Raw genomic sequence first — 13,417 nt, forward strand, 5'->3', positions numbered from 1 at the left:
AGGTATTCAGAAAAGAGCTTTAAGGCTGGGCATTAAGACAAACTTTATCTGATAATACCACAGACAAACACAGAACCGTTTGGATCAGTGGTTGAGCTGTACCTCTGAACCCAGAGAGTCTGGGGGTTACTTCAAAGGCAGCTAAGGAAGAGTAAGAAAACACAACGTGGTCAGTAGTCTTCAACCTCTGTCCAAGGACCTCTGGAAAATGGTAGGGGGGGTACCACTGGGGAAATACTGAGGTGTAACAGAACCTGCGCCACTGCACAGGGCCAGGGAGGACAGGCTGGTTATTCAGCCTTGATCATTCTATTTATGGGAGTTCTGATGTTTGGCGCTATTCAGGCCAAAGGGCAGGGGCTCACCATGCAATTTTAAAGAGTCGTTCTGTCCTTAAAACTGAAAGCACCTGCAGCCTCTTGCCCCTCCCCAGTTTGTTTCAGAATGCCAAGCGTGAATAGTATGACTGTGTAACGTAACCCAATTCTTTGATCCATTATTGCTAGAGTATCAGAGCAAGACATAAATATTCATAAGGCAAAGCAAGAGCTACTGGTGAAGATAAGGCAGAATAACATAAACTGTTCCCAAACTGCCCTAGCTGAAACACAACCTTTGGAATATTGTTAAGAGATAGGTAGGTAGTACAGCATTTTTAACGTGCTCGCTGCTTGTCTACAGAGTACTCGTCAGCATATGAATGTAAGAGAATTACTGGAGATGTTTGATAAATTTTACATGTTTAGAGAAAGGAAACCAATTATGTATTTTGTTCATATTTTATCTATGATGGTGAGATACACCTTATGAAAGACAAACTTTATGAAAAATGTCTCCAGCACCAAGCTTCGCTTTCTGAGCCACAGACCAGTTACATGCTGAATGCGATTTCCCCATTTTGAACTGTCTTTGTTAATTTGTTTTTCAAGTCCTGCCAGATTGTGGTGAGAACAGGCACAAGCATGAAATTAATTTCTTTCGCCTTTCAGCGCCTGGAAGTGATGCTCTGACTCTATGAATGAGCAAGACGATCTTTTGGGTTAGTAAAGGTAAGGGAAGTCTACATGAGGGCTCTGTGCGTCTTTGCCAGCTTTGTTCTGATGAGCAGTCTGGGTGAGAGGAAGGCAACAGAGCCATGCCACAGAGCACTACCACAATAACCTGCATCTACAGTAACATGTCGCTGTTGACAAAGCCTCACAGTTGTAGATCTGGCCTCTACTCAGAGAAGAGGAAGTAGAATCATAGAATCATAGAATAGCTGGAGATTTACACTGGAACATTAAAATTTTAGGTTCAGTCTTACTGTGAATTGTAGTTTGGAACTGGAAGATGGGACTACAAAATAAGGATAAGCAGATCTGCATAATTCAGAACATTAATCCAATGAGGGTTTTGGCGGATTTTCAATTACTGTATCATCTGATTTATTTAAAACAGTAAGTTTTGAATTTCTTTGGGGAAAGCAAAATCACAGCTCCAAAACACATGCAAGATTTTAAAAAATACCCGACCAACCAACCCAGCAACCACAAAACTATTTAATTTGCTGGTATAGAGATTTGGGCTTTATTGTACTGGGTGCTTTAGAAAATGCTCCTCTAACAAAAGTATGTCTGTTTCTAAATAAAGACAACATGTAACTAGTGTGACAAAATGAAAGAGGCATCACAGATGCCTCTGTGTTCTTGTGGCCTGTGTCATTCTGGAGTAGGTACCCACAACTTAATAAACAAGGCGAAATAAACTGACTTCAAATGTTACTTAAGGAAACTAAAGCAGCAGATGAAAATCACATACCTGTAATGAGTAGACTCTGTTAGTATGCCCTTGCAGTGTGTGCAGACAGGTCTCTGTCTCTGGATCCCACACTTTGACCATAAAATCATATGCACCACTTACAACCCTTCTGCCATCATACTGAACGCACCGAACTGCAGCTACGTGGCCCATCAGAACGTGTAAACACTGGCCCGTCTCTATGTCCCAAACTCTCAGGGTAGCATCTCGAGACCCACTGACCACTCTGGAGGAACAAGAAAACCCCTCCTGTACTTAGCATTGGACATAAAAGCGTTACAATAAATCAGTTACATGTTTTATTTTGAGACATGAGATAGCATTAGTCCACTACCCACCAAAGATCGAGTCTGGCATTTTATTAGGGTAAAAAATTACTTCACTGTTTTTCCTTCTGTGCTTAACTCACCTCCTCAGGATCTATTTGATATAATTAGCAATCAGTATTTAAAAAGGCATTTTATTCCTGAACAGCAAAATGATGATGCCATGAGAAATTATGTGGGCTCTTGTATCTGTCTATGCAAGCTTATGAATATGCTGAGCTCCAGTCAGTGCTAGGAGCGTTCTGTTTTAATGACTAAGTTAACTAATTGTAACAATTAAACAAAGAAGACCTTTAGAAGTTTTAGTAAAGTAACAGTTATTCTGCTTGATTCTTTTCAGTTTAAACTTTTTAAGGCTTTTTTAGGCAAGAACAGAAATGCGAATGAATTAATATTAATGGGACTGATAAAACCTCATCATTCTCTGAAAAAGAAGGAAAGCAACCAACAGGCACTCTGTCAGCAGCTCCGTACCACAGTCAAGTAAAGGAGCTCTGCCAGCATTCGTTGCCTGGATCAAGACATAGTTTACTATTGCAGGAATTATGATATTATCAGCTAAAATGTACAGAAAAGACTGCAGTGCCGGTACTTAAACAGTCATTCTGCAAAATGAGTACACGTTTGTGGCACTGACAAAAAGGAGAAATTATTTAGAGTGTGGGAGACTGGATCACAGTGTAACAAAGAACTAGTTTTGAAATAACGCAGAATGTGACTTTATAAAGTACATGACTCAATTTCTGTTCTTTAATTAGCACTCTTGTGCTTTTGCTTCTATTAATCATCTCCTCCCTTGTGTTGATTTATGTAGTTGAGTTTGAATGGTTCACCTGGTTTGTATTTCACCCCATCTTGGGTAAGCTACCCAAGTTTAACAAGCATTTGCTGTGAACACAAGTGTAGGTTATATGCTGAACAGTGACTGTAGCGTTGGACAAAGCCTCACCTTTTCTCATGAAGATGCATGCAGCGCACAGTGGAGGTGTGTCCGTATAAGGTGTGTATGCATTCTCCAGTCTCAGCATTCCAGACTTTCAGCGTTCGGTCTGTAGATCCACTGATGATGATATTGTCCCTCATCTGTGATGACCAGACTCCGCCTGTGTGCCCAACCAGCGTTCTCAAACACTGAAAAGAGGTATTTTGCTCAGTTACCCTTTTAACAGAGGTGAATGGAAACTTAAGAAAAAGCAGTCTAGGAGGTAACAGCAGTCTCTCATAGCAAGAGCCAAAGGAACCCCTGGAGACTGCTTTGTGATTGAACAAAAAAAAAATCCTACCTTTTATAAATACTCATCAAATTTCTCTCTGTGTTGTCAGTACTTCGACTAGAAGGAATTTTCCCTATAATTTTCCCCTTGATAAACTAAACTGTCTTTCCAAATTTCTCAACACAGGGCATGTTTTACAGCCTTGAGTCATTTTCCTGGCATTTTTCTGAGTCACTGCAGGTTTTCTAATAGCTTTTTGAAGCATAAGTGTTACAACTGGAGAGAGCATTCACCTTGTACTTTTACCACCCATCCATAAACCATATACTCTTACTGTATTTTTCTGTTTATCTGAGAAACATGGCATTCTATAAGCTTTAGCTGCGGCATCAATACTGCCAAGTCCTGTTTCAAACCTTTTTCAGACTTTACTGCTGGCCTGGAGAGAATCCCACACGACTTGAGCACAGCCTACCTCCTTTGATCCCAAATGTATGACACGATTTCTCACCACGCACAGACAGTGTTTGCTCACACCTACTTCTAGAAAACCTCCGTCACTCTGGAACAATGACCTGTCTCCATGTCTCAGCCTGTATTGCTCACAAGTAATGACTCTATATGCTTTCGCACCAGGCTGCAATAAGTGCTAATTAGCACAGACAAGAAGAGATCTTTGCAAGACCCCTCTAGAAAGATACTCCATGAAGATTCTGCATTTAAATTAACAACATGAGCTCTATAATTACTCACTTTCTAACCCACTTAAGTATGTGCCATGCTGATTTTTGCATTGTTCTATTTTCTTCAATCTGTCATGGGATACAGTCTTGCAGTGCACATAGCCATCTACTGCTGCACTATGATTTTTATCAGTCAAACCTGTAACTACACGAGAAAAGAGGTCAAGACAGTTTGATGATCTCTTTTTCTGTAATCTAATGCTAAGTGGTTTTAATTGCTGTGGCCTCCCTTTAACTGTTAGTTGACTCCTCTTGACGTAGTCCAGTATATTTTTATCTGAGATAATGTATCCTAAATACCCCACCTTTCAGTTACTGACATATTTCAGCTTTCTGCCATCCTTTGGATCTTCTCCTCATGCTTGCACCTTTTGAAAAAACACCAATTTTGCCCCACAAGTAACTTCAGAAAAAAATTATGGAATTCAAACTATCTATCTGGATCAAGTGTACTATGCAAAACTGTAACTCTGGTAGCTGTTGCTTAACATCCTTGTGAGTTTGTGCTGAAACGAAGTGTTCTATTATCATTGCATGCTGTATTTCCATCACATGAATCTTCTCCCAAAATATTTTCCTGCATCAGTGAGAGTATACTAATTTCTGTTGTTAATATCCTGTTCTAACATCCTTGGAAAATGCCTTACTCTTTTGCTATACATAGATTTCCTGTCCCTTAACATTTTTTACCAGTCTTCTGCAATTCCTGGCTCTAGCTTAATTCACTGCTATCAAATCCATCTTGCTCAGTTCATAGCTGTTATTCACTTTTACAGCTCCTGGATTTTTTTTAAATCTCAGCCAATTTGCTCATATTTTAAGAAATCATCCTTCAGCAAGAACACAGAATCCTTATTTTGGGCTTTACATCTGTCAAGGGAATTATTTAGTCATGTTCATTTGCACAAACCAACCTTTAGGGTTTTTTATTTTATTAATTCTTCAGCACCAGTAAGCACGAGGGCTGATACAGCATTCTTCCATCCTTCATATGCAACTTCTGGCTCTCTTAAAAGTTTGGGGTAAAAGCTCGCACTAGGATTTGTAATTACTTTCAAAAAATTACTGAACAGGAATTGTGAAGTCACGCTACTATGATCAATGTGATGTATCTAAAGGAACGTTTTGCTTTGGAGAGGGTGCTGTGTACAAAAGAAGTATTTTTTCAGTTGGGTTTAAGCTGCCTTTTTCAATTAAAAAATGTAAATTTCAATATGCGTTCCTTCATTAGACAAGTTTGTTGTAAGGAAGCCAGCAGAGGCAGGGTGAGGCTGCCCATGGCTTTTGATTTTATTCTTCCCCACAGTAGTATTTACAGTCCTGTCAAGGATCTTCTAGGCATGCAAAGACAAGTGCTTAACACATTCAGCTTCCAACGTTATAAAGTGGATACCTTTTACATCTTAAACATGTTATATCCTCAATAGCTGTCCTGTTGTTCACCTAACTACAGCATTAAAACAAAGCTAAGTACATACAATACTAGTCCAGAAATAAGCAGCACTGTTTCCCGGAGGCCTTTTCTGTATCCTTGGAGCATGGTCAGCCAGTCACCTTAAACCAAAAATTCTGTGTGCTGAGTAGCTGGCTGTGATGTTCTAACATGAGTGAAATGTTCAGTACTGTCTTTTTGATTGCACATATTGTTTTGCTTCCCTGGGCCAAAATTAAATTATTGAAGCTTATTAAATTCCCGCCTGAGCTGGATCCAATTTAATGGGAAATATTTAAACCTAAAGCAAGTTGCTATTTGTTTTTGGTGGCTCAGCAATATAGTAGCTTCGAAAGAAAAAAAACAAACTCTGTGTTTGAAATCAGAGCCAGTAAGGTGAACACCCCATTTCAGTCACTTGAAAACAACAGAAAGAATGCTGGAAGACAAGTGAGAAAGGGAGATCCGGAAGGGGAAAAGCAAGCTAAATTAAGCTTTAAGGGAGATGAAGTAACGTATCTGTCGGAATTCTTTAGAATCCATGTCACAAACGACTCGGCAAGAATAGCAGAATTGCCAGGAGAACAAGGATCTATGCCAACAGTAACATGAGCAGCATTGCAATTTCACATCAAGGTGACTTTTTTCAAACTAGACTAGTTTCTGTGTAGGAAAAGATGACCCAAATGTTTACCGGTGCTTCTTCCAATCCTTGCACCAGACAGCACTGAAGACCACCCTTGGAGCATGCTCTGATGGCACAACAGCAGCAGTTTTGCCATACCAGTGCTCTACCTGTAGCTCCTTTCCTGAGGAATTCAGCAAAATAACCGGCTTACCTTGCCTGTGACCGCTGACCACACTTTCAGCGTGTTGTCGTCAGAGCCGCTCACTATTCGGTTCCCGCAGAACTGAAGGCATGTGATCACGTGGTCATCGTGGCCCTTGAGCACCTGATGATAAAGAACATGAAATGTACAGTCACAACTTAACACAGGAGATTAGAAAGAGCAGGAGGAACAAAGTGCTCTTCCCATTCATGAATTATAAAATGCTAGAGTTGCTTCAGTAATAATAAGGCCCCTTGGTCCCATGTGTCAAGTCTAATTTGCCACCAGCTGGAACCAAAGAAGGTATTTTCCTTCTCTCATGGAGTGATACTGCATTGTGTAGCAAGCACACCACCGTTACTGCAAGTCTCCTAAGAGTACCAGGAAAAATCGCTAATATAAGTAGGCTGAATTAGTACCTGGACATTGCTCAATTCCCCTGCAGTTATTCCATCTCTTTATTTTTCAGCTGAGTTACTTTTACCTTTGAAGAGTTGTTTCAATCTTGGAACAAAAAGGATGGGGTTGTGGTATTTGCTGCATACTTGTATTGCAGTGGTCAAGGCTGACTATATCTATTCTTTTCCTTCCCAGCCAAGCATTGTAATCTATTAAATGACAGGCAGCACTAAGTCAAAAACTAGAAAACCATTAACTCAATTAAGCACAAACAAAAGCAGTAATTTAATGTGCTGGCAATGCGGATTGGAATGTTGCTTTAGAGGTGTGATTCGCATTGCTTGATTTGGGAGAAATGGAAATTCACAGTATATTTTACTGCAATACTGCAAAAAGAACCCTTATCAGAACACATAGGATGAGGAATTTTTTATTTAAGTTCTTTGAACACTTTTCAAGATGTTCATCGAAGTGAAATGGGCATTTGGATAATGCCTGAGGCTGTAATTTTCATAGTAATTCCAAGATAACTTGATGTGGCATATCAACGCAAGAAACACAGAGCTGTTGCCAGAGATGTACGTAAGTCACGGCCAAATAAGCAGCAGGCGAGAGCCATGGGTTTTCCATGGGAATCTCTTTGTTCTGATTTTTATTAGTCTGTTATACAGTCCTCAAGAAAACAGGCAAACTGATTTAAAACCTTAAGAGGCGAGCAATGTGGGTTTCCTTTGTGGTTCTCAGTGCTTCTTCAATACCAGGTTTGCTTAGACACTTAAAAATATTAACATGGAATGAAGTTATTGTCTTGTGCTGCTCAATTTACAGTATATATAAAAATAAAGGACAAAATGATCACACAATAGCTGTGGAGTATTTTTATGTTGCGACAGGGCGCAGCTCTACAAATACATACAATACATACATACATACATATGTATGTATTTATATATAAGTATTTCCAATCAAGTTTCTGAGATTGTCTCAGAGACTGGTGTATTTATAGGAATTCACTACATTGTACAGGAATTTTTCGAACAGCAGTAAAAGAATTCTGCTGTATTAGGAAAGAGTCACATTTCGATTTGCTAATGTGGTGCCCAGAAATTAATTTTAACCCAGGGTAAGCTGAAATACGAAGTTGGGTTTTTTTCTGTACCAAAAATTGCTTTTTGTGCATGGATAGTCTGGCTTGCTGAAAGAAACAAAACAAAAAACCCCAAAGCAAACCTACGAGTTGATCCCACTTTGTTCGTGGCACCACACACACAGCTCAGAAACTCACCTTAGGGGATTTAAGTTCCCCTCGCCGCCAGTTGGTATCAATCCTGTGCTGTCTAATGTAGGCGCTTTTCCATGGACTGTGTATGAAGCCTGGTTTTATTACTTTCCTCCTCTTGATATGTAACGGTTCATCAATACCTAAAATGAATTTTAAAAAGGGGAAGAGAGGGAGAGATGAGGCCACCCCAAAGAACACCACCCTGCTCCTCAGCCCTTCATACTACATCTTCTTGTTTAAGCTAAATCATTACTGTAATCATGGCTGGAAATGCTCCAGTTCATCATTCCTTCCTGGCAACCTATCAGCATGGTTCTGGATCTCCCCTTCTGAGGCAGCGTAGCAGGATATTGCCTTTTTCAAATGGGTGTTGTCCAACAAACACCACAACCACTCGTACGCTCATTTTGGAGCCCTTCTGAAAGTAAACCTTTCTGTCTGTGGCCACCCATCTTCACTGCCTCTGAGTTCACCATGAGCCTTGGTATTAGTGAGCTTTTAATCCTTTTCTTGATTTGAAAGGCCGTGTGCTTTTGGCACTGTCCTCTCCTAGCTGGAATTTAAGTCCAGCTCTGTCCTTTCTGAACTGACACATGGGCAGCAGTGCTTTCTTTCAGCCTTGCTACTACAGATTTTTTTCTTACAGTTCTCTCACCCATCTCTCTCTTTTCTCCACCACAGAGCAACTCTCTCTACCACATCTCATTACTACCAAGAGCCTTGTCTCCTGCCAGTATGTGCCTTTCACTCTTCTGCCTTTCGCCCCTTCTCTGGTGTCCCCATCTGCAAGCGTGGAATTAACTGCTCCTTGATACGACTGAGCACCTCACTAAGTCTAACCAGTCTACAATATTGTGGTGTTGGCCTGGGCTCTCATGCCTGCCCATATTTATTATTACTTGTAAGATCACAAATGCAGGCTCGTTCCCCTGTCAAAACTTCTCCTTTTTCCTCACTCTGACCTCCTAATGCATTTGCACTGAAAAGCGTTAAGAGAATAATCTGTAGAGATTTAAGAGGTTAGATACCTTGTTTCCATTGCAGAGTAAAATTACTTGGTTTAGATACCTTTACAACCAGGTATATTCATACTGTCATGGTCTTTAAAGCCTTTGCACTGACCTCTCACAAGTTCTTGCCCCATACTCCAGTGCAGCCTGGGCAGTCCCTAAATTTGCCTTTGTCCAAGAAGGATACTGCTCTGCAATCCCATGCCTGTGCTCTGCTCCCAGAACAGATTCCTTGTTCGTGTAATTAATTCTCCTTTAAAAATAAAAGCTTGCGTTCTTCTTGTGCTCAAATACCTGGTTACTGTCCTGGGAGCCTTTTCTTGTCCATTCCTACTACTGCTGAACCACTGTTACCTTCTTAATTTGGCATGAGCAGGCAATACTGAGCAGGCTTGTGGACTGCGCGCCCCTTGCTAAGCCGTCAAGTTAACACCTTTTTCGCCCACTATGTGCCATTTCTCTGTTCATTTTCCTACAAATAACACAAAATCGCAGCATCCTAACCACCAATATAGTTTGTCCTCCATGTTATTTACAAAGTGTAAGACTGTACTGGCATTTTTTACATCCCAGCTCTTATTTGCTACGGTTATATTTTAAATAAAAATAACCCTTAAAAAGCAAAAATAATTCTATTTTAAAAACATGCACCTAATATACTTTATAAATAGGATGCTCAAAATTAACTCTACTTTCACTTCTAGTACCCCATGGATTATTTCTGCTTCGTACTTTCAACAGCGATACGTACCAGGGTAGCTCAAAGCATCACTAGCAGTAAATTTAAAATCACACCAAGTGCCTTCATATGACTTTAAGATTATGTAAATGAATTGCACTGTCTACAACAGCAACACTTTGACCATTACATCCATCTTTTTCTCAGCCTTACCCTCCTCTTTGCATTTCTCTCTCCAGAGAAGATTATCTTCAGCCAGAATTCTCCAGTAACGACATGTCTGGGCTGCCTGCAGAAGGTCCCTGGGTTCCAGGAATGACAGCACATACAGTGCCAGCTGTGAAAAAGAGGAAGAAAGTGTATTTTCTGCATTACTTTTGGAAGGAAAAGTGAACTAACTCCAAGTATGATCACACATCAGGGGCTGAAATACAGAAAATTGAAACGATAAATTATTAAACAGTTTCAGAACCGTAACAGAGCTACAGTTTATTCTGGCGGGCACACGGAAGTGTAACCATCATCTGAAGTAACTAGAGCCATACAGATCACACTGGAAATAATGCTTGTACTCGCAGCAATGTAGACGTCACCTGCAATCACTATTACAGTTTTTTTTTAAATGTAATCCAAATGACTTTGAACCATTCACAGAATTATGACTAATATAATGATGTTATTTTAGCTGACAAGTATACCAAAAGTTAGCTAGTAAACACATGGACCCGTGTGAGCAAATAGGAACGTGCAGTTTGATGAGTAACGTCAGTCAGTAAAAGCCTAAACTACAGGAAAAGTAACTGCTGCATGCACCTAGCATTACCTACCACTCATTTCCTGACTTGAGCACAAATGCACCCCTGAGCAGTGTTACAGGAGGTTTGGGGACTGGAATGCAGGAAGACTGAAACATCACCTCAGTACTGTACTCAGTACATTACCAAAACCATATGGGAGATCCAGCGAGCCCCAGAAGACAAACAAAACATGAACTCTTCCATGTGACAGGATTGAAGCTCATTGGGAGAGCTGACTAAGGTAAGCCATGTAATGCCCATGATAAACCCCCGAAATCTCCACAAACATCTCCAGATGTACTGAAGTCTTAAACAGGGCAGGGTCATCTAAAACGCAATCCAAAGTAGAAGGACAGCTATCATTAAGGGTAGGACAACCAAGTACAGCCTTTCTACTTGACAGCAACGTGTGTCCCCAGTCATGAAGAACGAAAGTGTACAATCAGGGAAGTCCCTTCCATGGCTAAAAACTCTGCAGAAATACCAATATTGATAAAAAGGGATGCAGAGAACTACCTGCATGCTGAAACAGCGGGGTTGTTGTCAGTAACTAACAGGATATAAAACTGGATGATCTGATTTCACTGACAGGTTTTGCTTCTACTTGACGTATCTTTTTATGTTTAGGATTTTGTATTTAATTTTTAGCTCAAGTCATGATGCATATAAATAGACTCTGCCCTTCAAAGCAGCACACACTGAAATTCAGTAAGGAAGCCATAACGATAAGCTGTTGACCTCAGCAGATTTTTGACCTTATTATGTGAGAAACATTTACTTTCAGTAACCTACGCCAGCCAGTGATGGAGCAGGAAATAAAAACGCAGTATGCCAGAACTGTTTGCATTCTGACCACACACATACCTTGTTTGCAGGTCATCACCTGCAGCTCATGTTGAGCACGTAGGACTTCAGATTGAGGGGCCTGTGCCTTAAATTATGCATTAGGTCCCACATACACCCTGGGTCATAAAGCTGAGGAATCTTTCTCCTGTCCCTACTCAGGGAGTCAGCATTTAGGATCGGGTGTAAGGCTCTGTTACAAAAGCAACAACCATACCCATCCTTTGAGACTTACTGTCGTAATTCCTGGTATGTGTAATTATTTAATAAGTTCTATTTCCTAACACACATCATATAGTCCTTCCAGTTTCTGCTGGATGTTCCTTAAATGACAGCAGAATTTGTTTGAATATCACGTGTCCTGTCTATACAGATGCGGACGCTTGCTAAGACGGTGTTAATTAAAACTTGCGAGCCAACTGATTCTTTAACAAGTTACATACGGGTGGCATTTATTTTAGTCTGTATTTATCTAAATAGTCATCAAGGGTCAAGACAGCCCACAGCTGACTTTAAGATTAGCAGTGCATGGAAGATGATGTCCCTTTGTCTCAGCTCGTGGACTTAGTTCCAAGAAAACTTCAGGTGGCAAAGATCTGACCTTTGCCTCCACTGTATTTAGGACTACTCTCCACTGGAGCGTTAATAATGCCTAATAATAAACAGTCTCTTGCCTTTTCCTTCACGCACATAGAGAGCACCAACAAAAATGGCTGATTTCAGCTAAACTCCTAATCTGTTGGTTTCTAGACCTGGTTTCACAAACAAGTCATTTCAATAATTTTTTCTAAAGGCTCAGCAAGAAAGCAGGAGTATTCATTTCAGATTAATTGTTTAGATTGCATGTTTCCTCTGGAGGAAAACAAACATCTTCTTGGTTATTCAGCTATTAAGTTACTGTCTTTGCATTGCTGAAAACGTTCTTGAAGGAAAGCCCTCCTGTCCAATTCATCTTCTCTTCTCATCCTGGTTTGCATCCAAAAGCACTGGAGATAACTGCAGATGTTAATGCGGAGCGACAACTCAAGGAAGCATGGTTTTCCAGGATGCTGGCTTTGACAGGGAAGCCTGTTTACAGAATTATTGACCCCAACAACTTGTTCTTGCCCCCCCAGCTCAGTTCGTCACCCCCTGCTGCAGCCGGCATCTGCAGCTGGGGCAGCATCACTTAGGAGGTAAGGGTGAAGAAAGAGCTTCAAAAAGGAGAGGAGATGGTGGAGTTACCTCAGTGGGTTTTTTTGTCTAACTCAGTTCATTTTGGTGACAGTGCTGGAGGTTTAGGAAGCAAAGATTATTTAAGACAGCTTCACTGGTGAAGTCAGCCTTTCGTGCAGCTACTATGCACCTGACAATATTCTGGTCTCAAGTAAAAACAATAAAACAAACTAAACACAAGCAGCTTACAATGGAGTCAAGAAACATAAATGAGAATGAAGGTTTTACAGCTAAATAGCTTATATTTTCTGTGAAATTACTAAAACTGAAATAAATGTATGATCAGTTACAGCATAACTAGATCACTGCTTGTTCTTGAATTAGTTTTGCCACTAAATCATGCAAAGAAAGACAACTGAGCTGTGAGTTAGTTATTAATTCTGTATTAAATGTCCAGCCTTCATAGATGCAGAAGTGGCAAAGCATCTTCTGTCTTCTCAAAGTATGAAGGGAAAAGTTCTTCCACCTTTGAACTAAGGCTGCTTTGGGCAGCTTCTCTAGAAACATGGCAACCATGCAGAGGTCCCCCTGAACTCTTCTCCTCCTCCAGCGTCCTTCCCATTTATGAAGGAGGCTGCAACACCAAGTGCTTCTGTAAATACTAATCTCATGTCATGTGTCCTAAGTTAATACTTGTTGTATAAATTGCTTCCAACCCTTACAAATGCTAACCAGAAAGGGAAGGCTGTGACGCTCCCTGACTCGTGAAGATATGACAATATATAAAAGGAAAGAAGGGTCATACACATCTAAGAATTCAAAAATAGGATAAATACCAGAAAAAATGTCAAGAAACAAGAGATACAGAACAGTCGTCTGGTAATAAGACTATGTTGAACACAGTAAT

The 13,417-nt window shown here is 40.4% G+C and overlaps 1 protein-coding gene across 7 annotated transcripts in view; it reads right to left on the minus strand.

The window, feature by feature from the left end:
* FBXW7 (F-box and WD repeat domain containing 7) overlaps nt 1-13,417 on the minus strand; it is a 173,484-nt gene that overhangs the window by 5,748 nt on the left and 154,319 nt on the right. For 5 of the 7 annotated variants that reach the window (XM_065692745.1, XM_065692754.1, XM_065692791.1 and 2 more), the window contains 5 exons: nt 9,929-10,052; nt 8,030-8,166; nt 6,355-6,468; nt 3,076-3,257; nt 1,801-2,026 (listed from right to left, as the gene is read on the minus strand). In XM_065692745.1, coding sequence (XP_065548817.1) covers nt 1,801-2,026; nt 3,076-3,257; nt 6,355-6,468; nt 8,030-8,166; nt 9,929-10,052 — 783 coding nt within the window. Of the gene's footprint in view, nt 1-1,800; nt 2,027-3,075; nt 3,258-6,354; nt 6,469-6,829; nt 6,954-8,029; nt 8,167-9,928; nt 10,053-13,417 lie in introns of those variants that run through there. The other 2 variants (XM_065692779.1, XR_010615641.1) reach the window with 2 other exon arrangements.

This window comes from Lathamus discolor, chromosome 1 (assembly GCF_037157495.1).
Source record: "Lathamus discolor isolate bLatDis1 chromosome 1, bLatDis1.hap1, whole genome shotgun sequence".
In the NCBI taxonomy this organism is placed as follows: domain Eukaryota; kingdom Metazoa; phylum Chordata; class Aves; order Psittaciformes; family Psittacidae; genus Lathamus; species Lathamus discolor.